A 17,425-nucleotide genomic window follows, 5' to 3' on the forward strand; every position below is an offset into this window, starting at 1 on the left:
CACCTTTGCTAACTCGGTAAATTTTACCTTTTTATTATTTTCCGTGCAGGAAATTCAAATCGAGCTAATTTAGCTACTAAACCTTTGTGCCAAACACTGTCAAAAGCTTTTTCAATATCTAGAAGAGTTGAATAACCTTCAGATTTGCTAGCGTTAATCATATTAGTTACACTCAAAAGTTGATGTGTAGTAGAATGTCCTTGACGAAAACCAAATTGTTCATCAGGGAAAATAGAATTCTAGCGTAACATTTCAAAAGGGCGAAACTGCCAAATGTAAACAAATCGAGTTAACGGTCATTCCGGATGCACACGGTTGCACTTTACCTATCAAACGCGGTTTCATCTTAAAATTACTTAAAACTTTCAAAAAATTGATAAAATTCAATTGGGCGAAACTTCCTGTTGATGCATTTTCGTTGGAACGTGAAGTTACGCCTATAGTCCTATTTGTCGCTGGTAGTGTTCGTGATATTATGCTGGTTGCTTCACCAACACTTTTCAGTTTTGGGACAATCAACCTCAAAAACGACCATGTGCGTCGACCGGCTGCCCGTTTTTTGTACCGAGAGTTTTTGAGGTTAATTGTCCCGTCTCATCTGTACACGCTCAGCAAGTGTGCGTAAGAAATGTCAAAAACAACTCTATTCAAAATGGAGTGAATTTTTCTATTCGTGTAGAGCCAAAAGGCGTAACTGAGTTGACCGTGTGTGACAAAACGGCCTAATTAGTTTTTGCGTGTAGGATGAATGGGCGTAACTTCAAAACCAAAACAAAAACGGCCGATCAATTGGGCGAAACTTGCAGGCGTAACTGAAATCGAAAACAATAATAGGGCGAAACTCGAAAATCTCTGAAATTACGCGAAAAAAGTTGAAGTTCTTGATAACCATCGAACAATAAGTGAATATTATGCACATTTTTTGATTTTGTTGAACAAAACGTGGTCGATTTTATAAATAGGATTTGAAAAGGTGTTCCGAATTTTCAAACGCGTTTTTCTCGTTTCGAGCTAACTGCTAGTTTCGCCCTTTTTAAATGTTACGCTAGAATTCTGATTAATGTGGATCATCATTCTTCTTGTGTATGTGGGTTAATTCTACCGGAGAAGAGTGCGAAAACCGAAGAAATATCGCGTACTAATTATTTACTAATTAGTTTTACTTTAAAATTAACGAAATAATCGGAAGAGCCTAATGAAAAACGCGCGATTACTTTTCTGTTACTTTTTTATTCTGCTCTTATTTTTCTTACTTCCACACTCAGAAAAATCCATACGTCCAAACCAGACTGCATACATAACATTTCTTCCCCCCTTGGAGAGAGAATTCTGACTTTACGGGGAGTAACGGATAGGAGGGCGTCGTTGTCGCTCGGACCGTCGCAAGATTGGCGGTGAACCTTCGGATGATTGTGCTGGACTGCTGGTTGGTGTCACGAACGATGACTCTGGAGTTTGGCGACCATTTGAAGAGGCCTCCGTCGTTGTACTACCATCCGAACTGAAGGAGTGTTGCTGTGACGTAATTGCATCATCGTAAAAATGCATTCGTTGAGAAGCTGGAGCTGAACCTGTTGTACTTTTCTTTGATTCACTAAAGAGAGGGATGCTTTCGTTGTCGTGGAAACGTCGAAGTTGGTCAATGTGACGTTTCAAATGTTTTCCTTCGTAAACAACATCGTAGTGCAGATCCCCCAAACGGGCAGCAATAATTCCTGGGATCCATTTGTCCAGCCTAGGATTTCCTGAAAGGCAGTAGACGTGCTGACCTGGGCTGAAAGTGCGAAACGATGCATCGAAAGAGGCCCGTTGTTTTTCTGTGATTTTTGTGCTGATGTCTTGGGGTCGAACGAGATCCAACCGCGTTCGAATGTTTCTTCCCAGGAAAAACTTTGCCGGAGACTCTCCAGTTTCGGCATGAGGAGCTTTGCGATACTGCATAAGAAATTTGTTTGTGTTGGCTTGCAAAGTTGAGTTCGTTGTTCCCATAGCCTTGAGCGCCTTTTTTACGGTCTGAACGTAGCGCTCCGCTTGGCCATTTGTAGCCGGGTGATAAGGTGCTGAAAGTTTGTGATATTTCAGTCCGCTTCGATGAAGAAAAACTTTGAATTCATCGGCAGTGAATTGTGGACCGTTGTCCGACACGACTGTCACTGGTGCCCCATATGCAGCAAACAGGCCATCCAGAATATTAATCGTCGCTAATGCTGTTGTGGAATTGGTAACCTTGACTTCGACCCATTTGTTGTAAGCATCCACGATAATAAGCAACATCATACCAGCTACTGGCCCGGCATAATCTATATGAATGCGTTCCCACGGACCTTTTGGGTACTCCCAGTGATGGCTGTTGAACTTCGGTGGTGCTGGTGCATGTCGTGCGCATTCAGCGCAGGATTTTGCTATGTTTTCGATGTCTGCATCTATGCCTGGCCAGTACACAAACGATCGCGCCAGTCCCTTCATTTTGACGACCCCGATGTGAGCCACGTGAAGGTCTTTCAGAATTGCTTCGCGAAAAGTAGGTAGGATGACTACACGGTGTTCGAAGAGGAGGCAGTTGGCAACTTCGGTGTATTTTGATTCCGGCGCCTTGTAACCTGACTGTGCCAAGTTTCGACCCAACTCGAGTAGTTGCAGAAGTTTTCCCAGATGCACATCCTTTCTGGTTTCACGAGCGATGTATTCAGCGCGTACTGGTAATTGTTGAATTTGGTGCAGTGCGAAATTGTCAAAACCATCCACGTCATTTCTTCCCTCCTCGAGGAACAAGCTGTGGACACCGGAATTCGCCGATTTGCTTGGGATTCTGGAACAGTAGTCGGCATTCGTGTTTTGACTTGTTGGCTTGTAGACTACATCAAAGTTGAAATGCGCTAGATCATGGGTGGCCAACATTTTCAACAGACGGGCCAAATTTCAGAAATGAGATTGGCTGGCGGGCCAAAAAAACGAATTGTTCTGAAATATTCGAAGAAAACGAATAATAAAAGATTTTTTAAATGCTATGAAAACATTTGCCTGGGTCACATCAAGTATAGATAAAGCTGGCCAGATTACCGATTTTATCCGGGTTTCCCAGATATTTAATACAAAATTTGGGAAAAGTCCGCTCCGGTTGGTTGCCCGGATTTGATTTAAAAATGCTCGGATTTTGACCGGATTATCTCATTTTTTTTGCCGTATCGAGCAAAAAACTATTTTTATTTTATTTTTATTTTTTTATTTATGCGTCTAAAACGCGAATTTTTTGAGCAAGTTTTATAAAAAATAATCATGAAAGGTTTTGTGGAAGCCTAAAATACAATTTGAAATCTGTTCTTAAGTTTTACGGGATTTTTTTTTCACTTTTTTTTTAGTAGTTCTTGGGTATTTACCAAATTTTCCCGGACTTTTGGTAGACAATTTTGAAATCAAATGCCCGGATTATGCCAGGTTTTTAGATAAAATAGCCCAGATCTGTCTTGCCTGGGTACAGACTGAAAAAAATCTGGCAACCTTAGTATAGGTTAATCTTAATGAGTCATTTTTGTTACTAGCATGTTTTTTACCAATTTTGCTCCATATTAAAAATTATAGGAATATTATGCAATTCAAAAAGATTTATCCCTTCCAACTTATGTAGATCAATCATTTCAAGGCAATTAAAACTTCCTTGGTTTATTCATCCCAAGTATGTGAAATAGTGTGACTACAATGAATATTAAGTCAATTTCATGGTCTCTAAGTATTAAAAAATGACCGCCCTTTTTTCAAAGTTTTCAAGTTTACCGTTCTTGTAAGAAAAATTTTGTAGACAAATTAAAAAAAAAATCCCGCAGGTTTTAATCGTTGATATAAAGTAACGTCACATGCTTTTGACATTGAAAAGAATACTTTTTCAACGAACTCTAGTAATATCATAAATAAGATTGATTTTTCAAAGTACGGAACTCAACCTCAACTCAATCCAACTATTTTTAAATTTTCCAGTACAGCGATTTGAAAAGTATATTGGAAAAGCATTTTATAAACAGGATGAATACGAACTTGATTCTTTGATATAATTATTGCACTTTTTGTAAGTTTAAAATTTGGGAAAAAATTTGTTCTTCTGAGAGATTTGTCAGTAAAAAACCGATTCTAGTTGAATTCTACTACCGAACTGTAAACTCTGTATAGTTTTTCATTATTGATGTTCTTGTACATAAATACAAAACAACATGCCAATTAAAATATATTTGGAGTTGGTTTAATTTTCATAAAGCTAAGCAAAAAATAACTGCTGTGAAAAATGTTCACAGCAAACTTTCGATATTTTACAATTTTTAAAAAAGTTATTAAATTTGGATGGATGAACGAAGTTGTTGAAATAGAATTCAAATTACGAATGGTTGAAGTTGATGTAAAATTATTGTTTTAATTATAAAGTTGATAAGATTCGTTAATTTTTTTTTTTACAAATTTCAAATGATTTTGATACGATCTTACTATCTTTTTGAGGCTATTCAAATTTCTCAATATTAAGACTAGCGTCTGCTTGAATGCTCTTTAAACCAATGATATGTAGTTACCAAATACCAATCGGTAAACATTAAAAAATTTGTTATAGGATTCACAGATAATTTGTCAAAAACCGAAAAATTTTGATAACTTGAAAACCATAATTTCAGTGAAGGTATACTTTTTGGTAAAACTATATGAGACCCTCAGAGCTAAAGACGTATATGTAAGTGCAAAAATGTTCGATTTTGAGTAAATAATACGAAACGATTCTCGATGATTCAAATTAAATTTGGTGAAGTTTTAAGATTTTAATAATTATATCCTCATACTTGTACGCTCGAGAAAAATATTACAACTGTTCGAAAAATAAATGGAAAATGGCCAAACACAATAATTTAAAAGCATGTTTTCTCGAAATTAGTTTTTAAACACTTTGATCCCTTTGGCTTATATCACTTCAAGGAGGTTTTCAGATCTCTGTTTTAAATTTTGTTAGTGTAGATTCAGATATATTTATACAAATGACATACGCAGACCAAGAAAATGTCAAATCCTTAGATCATGGTTTTTCCAAAAAGAGCTTCGCGGGCCACAAAAAGTTAGTCGCGGGCCACATGTGGCCCGCGGGCCATTGTTTGGCCACCCATGCGCTAGATAGTCCGCATAGTTAGCCATTCGGCTAATGCACAGTGTAGGCAGGGATTTTTCTGGGTGAAGGATTTGAGTTAATGGCTTGTGATCCGTGATTAAGGTAAACTTACGTGCGTAGAGGTAATAGAAAAACTTTTTCACTGCCCATACGATGGCAAGGGCTTCTTTATCGATTTGCGGATATCGTTGCTCAGTACTGGACATGGTACAACTAGCGTAAGCAATCGGGCGTTCAGTTCCGTTGCTAAGTCGGTGAGAAAGTACAGCTCCGAGGCCCGTTTTGCTAGCATCGGTTGCTAGAATCAGCGGAAGGGTAGGATCGTACTGTATGAGTACTTGGGGTGATATCAAAACTTGTTTCAAATCTTGGTAAGCCTCATTAGCTTCGGATGTCCATTCAAATGGTTCTGTAAGTATCATTTCACGTAAGCTCTTGGCTCGCACTGAAAGATTAGGTATAAATGCACTGTAGTAGGTTGCCTTACCCAGAAAAAGCTGCAGTTCTTCCGGCGTTGTCGGACGTGGTGCATCCCGAATCGCTTCAATGTGCTTTTCGGATTTGTGTAGACCGTGGCGATCAATTCGGTGGCCCAGGCACTCGAGGGATGGCGTAGCAAAGATGCATTTTTTCCGGTTGAGCCGTAGGCCGTGTTGCCTAATCCTGTCCATGGTTGCAGTAAGAGTCAGCATGAGCTCCTCGAAGTCTTTGGCAAAGACGATAATGTCATCGTAGAAATTGACCACATGATCCAAACCTTGAAGAACAGCCTCCATGCGTCGCTGCCAAATGGCGGGTATATTTGCGGCTCCGTATACAGCTCTTGTTGGTCGGATAAGCCCATGCGTCGGAGTGTTGAGGGTTAGCACATGACGAAACTCGTCGTCAATTGGCAGGTGCGTGTATGCATCAGTTATGTCCAAATGACAAAATAATGCAGCTCCTCTCATTTTGTTGAAAATTGTTTCGATTTTGGGTATGGGATGTTCGTCAATAATCATTTTAGGGTTAACTGTTGGTTTATAGTTACCTGTGATCCGCATACCTCCATTCTTCTTCATGACGATATGCGTCGGTGACGCCCACTCGGAGTAATCAACTTTTTCGTAGAACCCTGAGGCAACCTTTTTTTCTATCTCCGCAGCGTACCGGTCGCGTAGAGCAAGAGGAACTTCCCGTGCTCTGGCGCACACTGGAGATGCTTCTTGTTTGAGGTGAACCTTTGCTGATGGACCTTCGAGCTTTCCCGGAACCTCACTGAAGATATTTTCAAAATTTTCCAGAAGTTTTGATAGTTTGGCTGCTTGATCTGTGCTAATGCTAGTGACACTGTTGATGCACGAATTAGAAGAGAACATGTCATTCCAGTCAATCTAGTCGGTGAAATGAGTTATCCACTCTCGCCCGAAGAGAGCTTCCGAAGTACCAGATACCACATACAAGTTCAATCTGCGCGTTGTAGATCCCATGGATACGTTCACAGGAAGACGACCAAGACAATGGATGCGATGACCTGTATAGCTGGAGAATCGTCTATCCGTTGGTAATAACGTAAATTTCGGCTTAATTTTTCGTAATTCGATTTCTCCAACAAGTCCACACGGTGCCCCTGTATCTAATTCCATTTCTAGAGGATTACCATCGATTTTTACATTAATCATCTTTTTCCCCATGACCGGGATTTGATGAACTTGATTGAAGGACTGTACAAAATCAACTTCGGATGAAGGCATCTCATGCAATTCAACCTGGTCGGCAGAAGAATTTCGTGAGATTGATTTTAACGAGCGGCAAACTTTAGCGATATGTCCTCTCTTGTTGCAGTTCCGGCATTGTTCGTCGCGGAAACGAAATTGGCTTCGAAGATGCTGACCTCCGCAACCGTAACAGAAACTGGATCCAGCAGCGTTATTCGAAGGGCTTTCATTCGGCTTCCGCGGTGGTGACCGGTGTAGTGATTTTGAGAACTTTTTCGTCTTCGGCTTCTCGTAGCCGAGCTTGTTAGTTGATTCCGGATCTGGGGAAGGAGTATTGCTGGTGTTGCTGATTTCTCGTGTTGTGTTTCTTGTTGCTTCCAGTGAGTGTGCGATGTCGTACGCAGCACTGAATGTTTCCGGCTTCTTAGCGATGATCTCGTCACAGATATCTCGTGCTTCCAGACCATGCAATAATTGTTCAATAAGCATTCGGTCCAGAAACTCTTCGTATTCACAGTAAGCAGCTCCCTGTTTCAGTCGTAGGACGAATTGAGCAACGGACTCACCGGGTTGTTGAATAATTTGTCGGAATTTAACGCTCTCCACAAATTTATTCCTTTTTCGATCGAAGTGGTTTGACAGTGTGGTCCGTAATTCCTCATAGGGTATTTCCGCAGGTTGCCGGGGAGTGACGAGGAACTTTAAAGCGTTGTTAAGCTCTGTCCCCATGTGTACTCGGGCGAAATTGGCGTACTGTGCTTCAGGAATATGGCTTAACTGCAGCGCCCACTCGAATCGGCTGAAGTAATCAGTAACGGAGGTCCCGTCTGTTGAGCGGAACTCGGACATGGTGAACGAAGGAACTCTTGGCATTGGAACGGCGGCTTCCCCGGCCGGAAGATGTTGGTCGGCTTGCGCTTGCTGAACAGCATTCCCAATGGATGCTTTAAGGGCCTGTGCGATCATTGAGGACAGCGCCTCCATGAAATCTGGATCATTCATCATCAGCGAAGTGCAGAAGAAGGTTTTCGTAACCTCACTTTTTCGGTGCGGATGATTTTTCGATTAATCCCACTTCTGACACCAGTTCTTGTGTATGTGGGTTAATTCTACCGGAGAATTAAGAGTGCGAAAACCGAAGAAATATCGCGTACTAATTATTTACTAATTAGTTTTACTTTAAAATTAACGAAATAATCGGAAGAGCCTAATGAAAAACGCGCGATTACTTTTCTGTTACTTTTTTATTCTGCTCTTATTTTTCTTACTTCCACACCCAGAAAAATCCATACGTCCAAACCAGACTGCATACATAACAATTCTATTCAAAATAACTCTCTCAAATAGTTTACTTAAAGAAGGAAGCAAACTAATTGGTCGATAACTTGAAGGCTCTGAAGCACTTTTTCCAGGTTTTAAAATTGGAGTTACTTTTGCATTTTTCCATTTATTTGGAAAATAAGCCAAGTGAAAACATTTATTGAAGATTTTAACTAATAAATTTAAAGTGTTTTCAGGCAACTTTTTAATAAGAATATAGAAAATCCCATCTTCACCCGGAGCTTTCATATTTTTAAATTTTGTTCAAATCAATCGTAAGTTCATCAATATTTGTCTCACAAGAACCTTCACAGACATTTTGTTTAGAAAGAATATCATCAAATTCTAGGGAAATTTGAGCATCAATTGGACTTACAACGTTTAAATTAAAATCATGAGCAAACTCAAATTGTTGGGCTAATTTTTTAGCTTTTTCTGCGTTAGTTAAAAGTTTATCTCCATCTTTCAAAGTAGGAATTGGCTTCTGGGGTGTGCCTTGTTTTGTAAGCGCTTCAAACTCAACACCAAAAAATGCTATCATTATGTGTTGATACCTCATTTTGGTTCCATTTTTGCTATAGATTCAGGCTTCAAAGTGTGTTCGGGTAAACAAACATCAACATAATCTAAAGTGAATTCGATACTTCGTTATTGGAAGATCAATATTGAGAATATTGCAAATAGGTTCTTAACTGATGTATTTAGGTGACCCCTAAGGAGGTGTGTTTGGTTTCTTTTTATTTATACTGTATATCATTGATCTGGAGAAGTGTTTACAATAAGGTTGTTTTCAATTATTTGCGAATGATTCAGTCTTTCACTAATATTTTGGGAAGAATGCCAGCTTGCTGTTGATTTCTTAAAAAAAAAAACTTTCACTAGAATGGTAGTGATTGGGCTTCGTAAACCCGATAACAGCAGCTGATTTGAAAAATATTTCAAATTGGTTGAAACGTAGAAAATTGTGTGTGAATCTCAGCAATAAGCAACTAGAGAATGTTCAAAATCTTAGGTATTTTTCCGAACAATCAAAAGTTCCATAGAAGGGATCTTGAATGCTTATTCAGCCTTAAGCGGGCTGTGTTCCTTTTGATTATATCGATTCTGTTTATCAAATTATCTTTGCAAAGGAGAAAATGACAAGATTTGAGACATAAAATAATGATCAAATTAAGAGTATTTCCAGAAATATTTCTCGCGTGAAATTTATATTTCACATATAGAATATGCCAAATTTTGTGATATCACATTCGTCTCGCATTACTCGCCACAGGCGGACGTGTTTTAGTTTCCCGCTCGATAGCAAATCGCGAAAAAGTAGTGTGTGCGAAAGTGTTCCCTCTGAATCCGGTTGTGTACACCGTTAGGGTCGTGATTTCCCAATTAAAAAAGTGTTTTTTTTTTCTAAAATTGTGTGCCCCGCTCATCATAGATGGTTCCTGAACAATAGCGTTGAGATTTTTTCAAGGCCGTCGGCGCCAGCTGATATCAGCACAATAGGCAGCCATAAGCAGAAGCACGTGTTCGACGTGGATTGAGCTGCTATAATTTCTTAGAGAAATTGCTAAGTATAATTCATTTATATAACCAATAATTGTTTTTTTTTTTCTAATAATTTTGATCTTGTGCCCTCCCATAACTTGTTTCTTCTTTTCTATTCTTTTTTGTATCATATAAATAAGTATTTTTTATTTTATTGTTATCATTTTTTGGTTATTCATTTTTCCTTTCTTCATCTATCATTCCGCCCTTTTGTTTTGTTTCGCCCCCCACTGTGACCCATTATGTCGGAAACCAACCGACAAGTGGATGACGACGGCGAGGACGATAAGCATCCTCCATTTCGTGAAGAAATTCAATCCGGGGAGTTGAATTTTGGAAACAATTCCCCCAATACCGTCAACCCTCCTATGTACATATCGGATACGGAGGATTCCCCTACCCCCGTTTCTCAACCTACTACCCCCTCAACACCCTTCATTTTCGGCAAAGAAATTATTTCCCAAAAATCAGACCAAATAGATTCTCCCCCTGATAATGTGTCAAAGTTGACAAATGCTTCACCTCGCCGTCGGGTTTACCAATCTCAATCGAAAGGTCCCTGGGTGGTCTACATCCGGCCCAAACCGAATGGGAAACCACTTAACGTGATTTCAATCTCCCGAACCCTCGACCGATCATACCCTTCCATAATCAACTACCAGTCGATGAGTCGGAACAAGATGCGCGTTGTCGCTGGTAGTCTGAAGGAAGCAAACGCCATTGCTTGTGACGAGAGGTTTACGATCGAGTACCGCGTTTACGTTCCCGCTCGTGACGTGGAAATCGACGGAGTGGTAACCGAAGAGGGTTTGACCGTCGATGACCTAATGGAATCAGGGGTTGGCCGATTCAAGGATCCTGCTCTTCCAACGGTCAAGGTGTTGGACGCGCGTCAACTAATGTCAGCATCTGGCGAGGGGGAAAAACGGAAGTTTTCCCTGTCGAACTCTTTTCGGGTTACCTTTTCCGGCACTGCACTTCCTGATTACGTTGCGATCGGAAAGGTTCGTCTACCTGTGAGACTTTATGTGCCTTCGGTCATGTTCTGCCAGAAGTGCAAGCAGTTGGATCATACGGCCGCCTACTGCTGCAATCAGGCACGCTGCTCTAAGTGCGGGGAGAAGCATGAGGAAGCTTCGTGTACAATACAAGCAGCAAGCAGGTGTTTGTATTGCACTGGTGAAGCATCTCATGCTCTCTCGGCGTGTCCGAAGTACATATCGCGCCGGGAAAAAATCAAGACTTCTTTAAAAAATCGTGTAAAAATGTCCTATAGAGATATGGTTTTGAAGTCTTTGCCAATCGTCTCAGAGAACCAGTTTGACCTTCTAAGTGATTATGAGTCCGAAGGGGAGGACCCATGTGAAGGAACATCAACTGGGCCATTTTCAAAAAATAATGTTTCACAGGCTCCAAAAAGGAAACGCATTACTAAAACACAAACCAGATTAGCTGCCAGCAAAGTTAAAATTAACAGAAATCCTCAAAGTGGAAATAGTAATTCTGCCCCTTCTATTCAGAGTCCTCCGGGTTTTAATCCTTCCCCGAAGGACTTCCCTCCACTTTCTGGGAAGTCAAAACCCCAGGCTTTCCTTCAAACTTCAGGCCCATCAGTAGTTAACAAGAATGCAACAATTCCCAGAGAAACTGCATCTGATCCATCGTCGAATGGTTTTCCCAGCTTTTCGGCCGATGGTAAGATGAAATTCTCGGAAATCGTTGCATTCATCCTGGACTTCTTCAGCGTACCTGCAGGATGGAGGACTATGATCAATATTTTTGTACCCCTTTTGAGAGAAATTTTAAAAAAGAAAGCTCTTACCATGACCCTCATTTCAGAAACAATTTCTCTTGATGGCTAATTCATTCAATGAGGGAAGAGAAATTGTTTCTTTATTACAATGGAACTGCAGAAGTATTCTACCAAAATTAGACTCTTTTCAAGCTTTGGTACACAATTTGAATTGTGATGTATTCGCCTTATGCGAAACTTGGCTTTCTCCTAACGTAGATTTTAACTTCCACAGCCACAACATTATTCGCCTGGACCGTGATGGTCAAAGAGGGGGTGGTGTTCTTTTGGGGATCAAGAAATGCCACTCTTTCTATCGTATTCCCTTACAACCATCTCCAGGTATTGAAGTCGTCAGTTGCCAAGCTAGAATTAAAGGCCAAGACCTTTGCCTAGCCTCGGTATATATTCCGCCAAATTCAAGCGTGAGCGGGAACCAATTGGCGAATATTATTTCACTTCTTCCAGAACCCCGACTAGTTCTGGGAGACTTCAACTCCCATGGCGTGGGCTGGGGTAGCTCACGTGATGATGATCGTGCTAACATTATTTATGAGCTGTGCGACGACTTCAACATGACTGTCTTAAACAATGGGGAAGTGACTCGAATTAATGGATCCCAATCACAGCATAGTATTTTAGACCTTTCTTTAGCTTCTTCCTCTCTGAGTTTGGATTGTACGTGGAAGGTAATCCAAGACCCTCAGGGAAGCGATCATTTGCCTATCAATATTTCTATCATCAGTGGTCGTAGTCCACCCGAAGAAATCAATATTCCTTATGACCTCACAAGGAATATAGATTGGAAAAAGTATGCATCGGATGTCATTGAAGCCATCGACTCAACAGACGAACTGCCTCCGGAGGCAGAGTACAGTTTTATTTCTGGAACAATTGTGGACTGTGCAATCGGAGCACAGGTCAGACGGAATGAAAGCTCGACGATACAGAAACGGCCTCCTACTCCGTGGTGGGATGGAGATTGCTCACGCGCGCGAGGTGAAAAGTGCAAGGCGTTTGTTGAGTTTCGCAGAACCGGATTGCCAGAGAAGTTTCAACGTTACTTAGCCTTGGAACGCAAGTTCAAGAACTTGATCAGGGGCAAGAAACGGGGGTACTGGCGGCGATTCGTGGATGGGTTATCTCGAGAAACGTCTTTGCACACGCTTTGGAGAACGGCACGAAACATGCGAAATCACACTCCTTCGAACGAAACTGAAGAAAGTTCAAGTCGATGGCTGATACAGTTCGCGAAAAAGGTCTGCCCGGATGCAGCACCACCTCAGAAACACTATCGGGATACAGAGAATAGTTCCGAAACGGAGGATCAATTCTCGATGGTCGAACTTTCACTTGCGCTCTGGTCTTGCAACAATTCAGCTCCCGGACTGGACAGAATCAAATTCAACTTGTTGAAGAATCTGCCAGATACCGCCAAGAAACGCTTGTTGAATTTATTCAATAAGTGTTTGGAGCTGAACATTGTTCCGCATGACTGGAGACAAGTGAAAGTCATCGCCATCCAGAAACCGGGAAAACCAGCTTCTGAATACAATTCGTATAGGCCGATTGCAATGCTCTCGTGTCTCCGGAAATTGCTTGAAAAAATGATTCTCTTTCGGCTGGATAAATGGGTTGAATCAAACAATCTGTTGTCAAGTACACAGTTTGGATTCCGTAGAGGCAAGGGTACGAACGACTGTCTAGCATTACTTTCATCAGACATTCAATTGGCGTTTGCCCAAAAAGAGCAGATGGGGGCAGTATTTCTGGACATCAAAGGGGCATTCGATTCGGTGTCCATAGAAGTGCTATCTAGTAATCTTAACTCTTGCGGACTTTCACCAATTTTGAACAATTTTCTATATAACCTGTTGTCTGAAAAAATCATGCATTTTAGCCATGGAGAAACCAAAGTTGAACGAATTAGTTACATGGGTCTACCCCAAGGCTCATGTTTAAGCCCCCTGCTATACAACTTTTATGTCCGAGAAATCGATAGTTGTATGGCACAAAATTGCACGCTACGAGAGCTTGCGGATGACTGTGTTGTTCATATCACAGGTAAAACAGACACTCAAATAAAACCTCCTTTGCAAGAAACTCTAAATAACTTATCACACTGGGCCAGGAATCTAGGTATCGAGTTTTCGCCTAGTAAAACCGAGTTAGTAGTTTTTTCAAGGAAGCATTCCCCTCCTAAAATAGAGCTCCTTATGATGGGTAGAACTCTAACTCAATCTCTTAGTTTTAAATATTTGGGTGTCTGGTTCGACTCTAAATGCCTCTGGGGAAAACATATTAGGTACTTGACACAAAAATGCCAAAAGAGAATCAATTTTCTTCGAACGATTACTGGAACCTGGTGGGGTGCTCATCCACAGGACCTCATCAGGTTATACCAAACAACGATACTGTCGGTCATAGAATATGGAAGCTTTTGCTTTGGGTCAGCCGCGGATACCCACTTGATTAAACTAGAACGAATACAGTATCGTTGTTTGCGTATTGCCATGGGTTGTATGCAGTCGACACATACGATGTGTCTCGAAGTACTGGCGGGAATAATGCCGTTGAAAAATCGGTTCTTCGATTTATCGCTACGTTTCCTAATTCGAAGTGAAACTATGAATCCTTTGGTGATAGAAAATTTGGAAAGGCTTATGAATATTAATCCGCAAGTAAAATATGTAAATGATTATAAAACTTTTAGTCAATTAGAAATAAATCCTTCTTTATTAAATTCGGACACGAGTCACTTTTACCCGAGTAGCAGTTCCTTGATAAGATTCGATCTGTCCATGACCGCTGACATCCGTGGAATACCAGATCACGTCCGACCCAACATTATTCCTTCAATCTTTGCTTCAAAAGTACGTGAAATTGATCCTATAAAAATGTTCTTTACTGATGGTTCTAGAATCGACAACGCGACTGGCTTCGCAGTGTATAATGAGGGCTTTGAAGCTTCGTTCAAGCTTCGAGAGCCATGCTCCGTTTACACTGCTGAGCTAGCCGCTATTTACTGCACCTTGGAACACATTCGCACACTGCCCGTAGACCACTATTTCATCTATTCGGATAGTCTCAGCTCCGTTGAGGCGATTCGATCTATGAAACTGATGAAGCGCTCTTCCCATTTCTTGCTGGAAATTTCAGGGATATTGGGCGCTCTGATCGAAAATTCGTATAGGATTACCTTAGCTTGGATCCCGTCTCATTGTCTTATACAAGGCAATGAGAAGGCGGACTCATTGGCTAAGGTGGGTGCGTTACAAGGTGAAATCTTTGAGAGGATAATAACTTATAACGAATACTTTTCAATACCTCGCACTTTAGCGATTAACGCTTGGCAGTCTAGCTGGGATAATGGCACGAAGGGACGTTGGCTCCATACGATTATCCCTAAGGTTCCGACGAAGGCATGGTTTAAGCATTTCAACATGAGTCGCGATTTCATTCGCGTGATTTCTCGGCTCATGTCAAATCACTGCCGGCTTGACGCGCACTTGTTTCGTATTAATCTCGCTGCAACCAATGTTTGCGTTTGTGGGGATAGCTACCACGACATCGATCATGTTGTATGGACGTGTGAAAGGTATGGTCAAACGAGGGCTTGGCTACTGGATACCCTTAGGGCCCGAGGTAGATTACCTGGTGTTCCAATTCGAGACATTTTGGCAAACTTAGATTTTGGATATTTGTTCCCAATTTACAAATATCTCAAGCTGTCTGACTTGGTCGTTTAGTCCGCTTACCCACGTAAACTCTCCCCTTGTGTGTTCTTCATTTAATGTCTGTTTTGTTTATTTATTAGTACCACCTCTCATCCAACGGGTTCGACACATTCCTGAGGAAGGCTGGCCAGAAGATCGGAAACCGATACCGAACCGTAGCTACCGAAACCACAGCTACAGGAGGCCACCACTGGACCCTAATGGAAACTGATATTGGAGAATAACCCCAAAAACCCCTTCCTTTTCCCTTGTTTAAATTTTTTTTTTTCTAACTGTTGAGTCGCCGCGACTATTACGGCCCCCTTTCCTACTAACCTAGTGAAACGAACACACTCGGCACATTGAAACTTTGTAAAAGTAAAAGGCCTTTAATAAACTAGTTTTAATAATAAAAAAAAAAAAAAATATAGAATATGTTGTCCAGACTACAAAAATTCTAAGGAAAAGAGTTACAACTAGTTTATGTCGTATATTTCCGTGCATAAAGCATTTGCGCTCCTAGTTGTCAATTAATATTTTTGAATACTAATTCATCTACTGCTTCCAGCATTTTCCGCTGTACGCTAACGAAAATTCCGGAAACTAACCAACTGCTGCAAAAATCTCGCCTTCCATTGGGTGTGTTAATCCATCCGTTCCGGGATTTGAACGTAAGTATAAATAGTTAGCTCTAAATCAACGAGAAATATTTCCCGATTTTCACGCTTTTTCCCCCGCAGAATTTACCGGTAATTTCGTGCAACACGATTGTACGCTGCCGAGCCTGCCGAACCTACATCAACCCGTTCGTTTCCTTCGTCGACAGCAAAAAATGGAAGTGTAATCTTTGCTATCGGGTGAATGAATGTAAGTTTAGCTTTTTTCGTTAAATGTACACAGGGATTAATTCTGAACATTTCTTCCTAGTGCCTGAGGAGTTCCAATACGATCCGGTTACAAAAACCTATGGCGATCCAACGAGGCGACCGGAAATTAAGTCAAGCACAATCGAGTTCATCGCTCCCTCCGAGTATATGGTTAGTTGTTTACTTTTTTTTTATTTTGACTTGAATGAAATTTTAAAAAATGTTTAAATTTTTCAGTTACGACCACCCCAACCAGCGATCTACCTATTTTTGCTGGACGTTTCCTCGCTAGCTCAACAAACGGGGTATCTAACCACAGTTTGTAACACCCTTATCGAACAGCTGGATAGCTTACCAGGAGACGCCCGGACTCAGGTCGGATTTGTTGCGTTCAACAGTGCTATTCACTTCTACAACATTGCTGACAGCTACAATCAGCCACATGAGGTTACGATCCTGGATGTTGATGGTACGTATTGATGAGTGTATCGATTTTCTGAAGGTATTTACATGAGTATGATTTTTCATCAGATGTTTTCCTGCCATACCCGGATAACTTGCTGGTCAATCTACGGGAATGCAAGGAATTGATAAAGGATCTGCTGATCCAATTGCCGAAACGATTTGAGCATGCTCACGATACTCACAGTGCGCTTGGAGCTGCGCTTCAAGTTGCCTTCAAATTGATGGTTTGTTGCAATGATTGTTTAAAGTAGAACGATTTCTTAATGCAGTTTTTACCTATGCAGAGTGCGTCGGGAGGTCGAGTTACGGTGTTCCAATGCTGTCTGCCAAACTATGGACCTGGAGCGTTACAATCTCGGTAAAATGATTGTCAGACTCTTTCATCGGGTTGATATCTCACCAATTTTCTAATCATTGCAGAGAAGACCCCAACAACCGATCGTCAAAAGATGTTGCCCATCTTGGACCAGCCACGGATTTCTACAAACGTCTAGCCCTAGACTGTTCCGCCCAGCAGATCGCGGTTGATTTGTTCTTGTTAAATAGTCAATACTGTGATCTAGCTACAATCTGTGAGTGAAGAAGTTTTGAGATTACTTATTGATGTTTAACTTACAATACCTCTTCTGATTTCAGCTGGAATAAGTAAATTTAGCGGAGGCTGCATGCATCACATCCCTCTGTACAGTGCCTCGAAACCACAGTTGGTCAAGACGTTGCAGAAGTGTTTTGAGCGATACCTGACCCGGAAGATCGGGTTCGAAGCAGTCATGCGAGTCCGGTGCACACGCGGACTGGCAATCCACACATTCCACGGTAACTTCTTTGTGCGGTCAACCGATCTGCTCTCGCTACCGAACGTCAATCCAGATGCTGGCTTTGGAATGCAGGTT

General features: G+C 41.2%; 1 protein-coding gene across 2 annotated transcripts in view; it reads left to right on the forward strand.

The window, feature by feature from the left end:
* The window catches only part of LOC129758060 (protein transport protein Sec24A), a 56,726-nt gene that overhangs the window by 36,660 nt on the left and 2,641 nt on the right, over positions 1-17,425 (forward strand). For both annotated transcript variants that reach the window (XM_055755486.1, XM_055755487.1), the window contains exons 3-10: positions 15,770-15,872; positions 15,942-16,068; positions 16,129-16,238; positions 16,305-16,536; positions 16,599-16,756; positions 16,817-16,890; positions 16,953-17,104; positions 17,169-17,422. In XM_055755486.1, the coding sequence (XP_055611461.1) occupies positions 15,770-15,872; positions 15,942-16,068; positions 16,129-16,238; positions 16,305-16,536; positions 16,599-16,756; positions 16,817-16,890; positions 16,953-17,104; positions 17,169-17,422 (1,210 nt within the window). The remainder of the gene's footprint in view (positions 1-15,769; positions 15,873-15,941; positions 16,069-16,128; positions 16,239-16,304; positions 16,537-16,598; positions 16,757-16,816; positions 16,891-16,952; positions 17,105-17,168; positions 17,423-17,425) is intronic.

The sequence above is a fragment of the Uranotaenia lowii genome, chromosome 3, assembly GCF_029784155.1.
Source record: "Uranotaenia lowii strain MFRU-FL chromosome 3, ASM2978415v1, whole genome shotgun sequence".
In the NCBI taxonomy this organism is placed as follows: Eukaryota; Metazoa; Arthropoda; class Insecta; order Diptera; family Culicidae; genus Uranotaenia; species Uranotaenia lowii.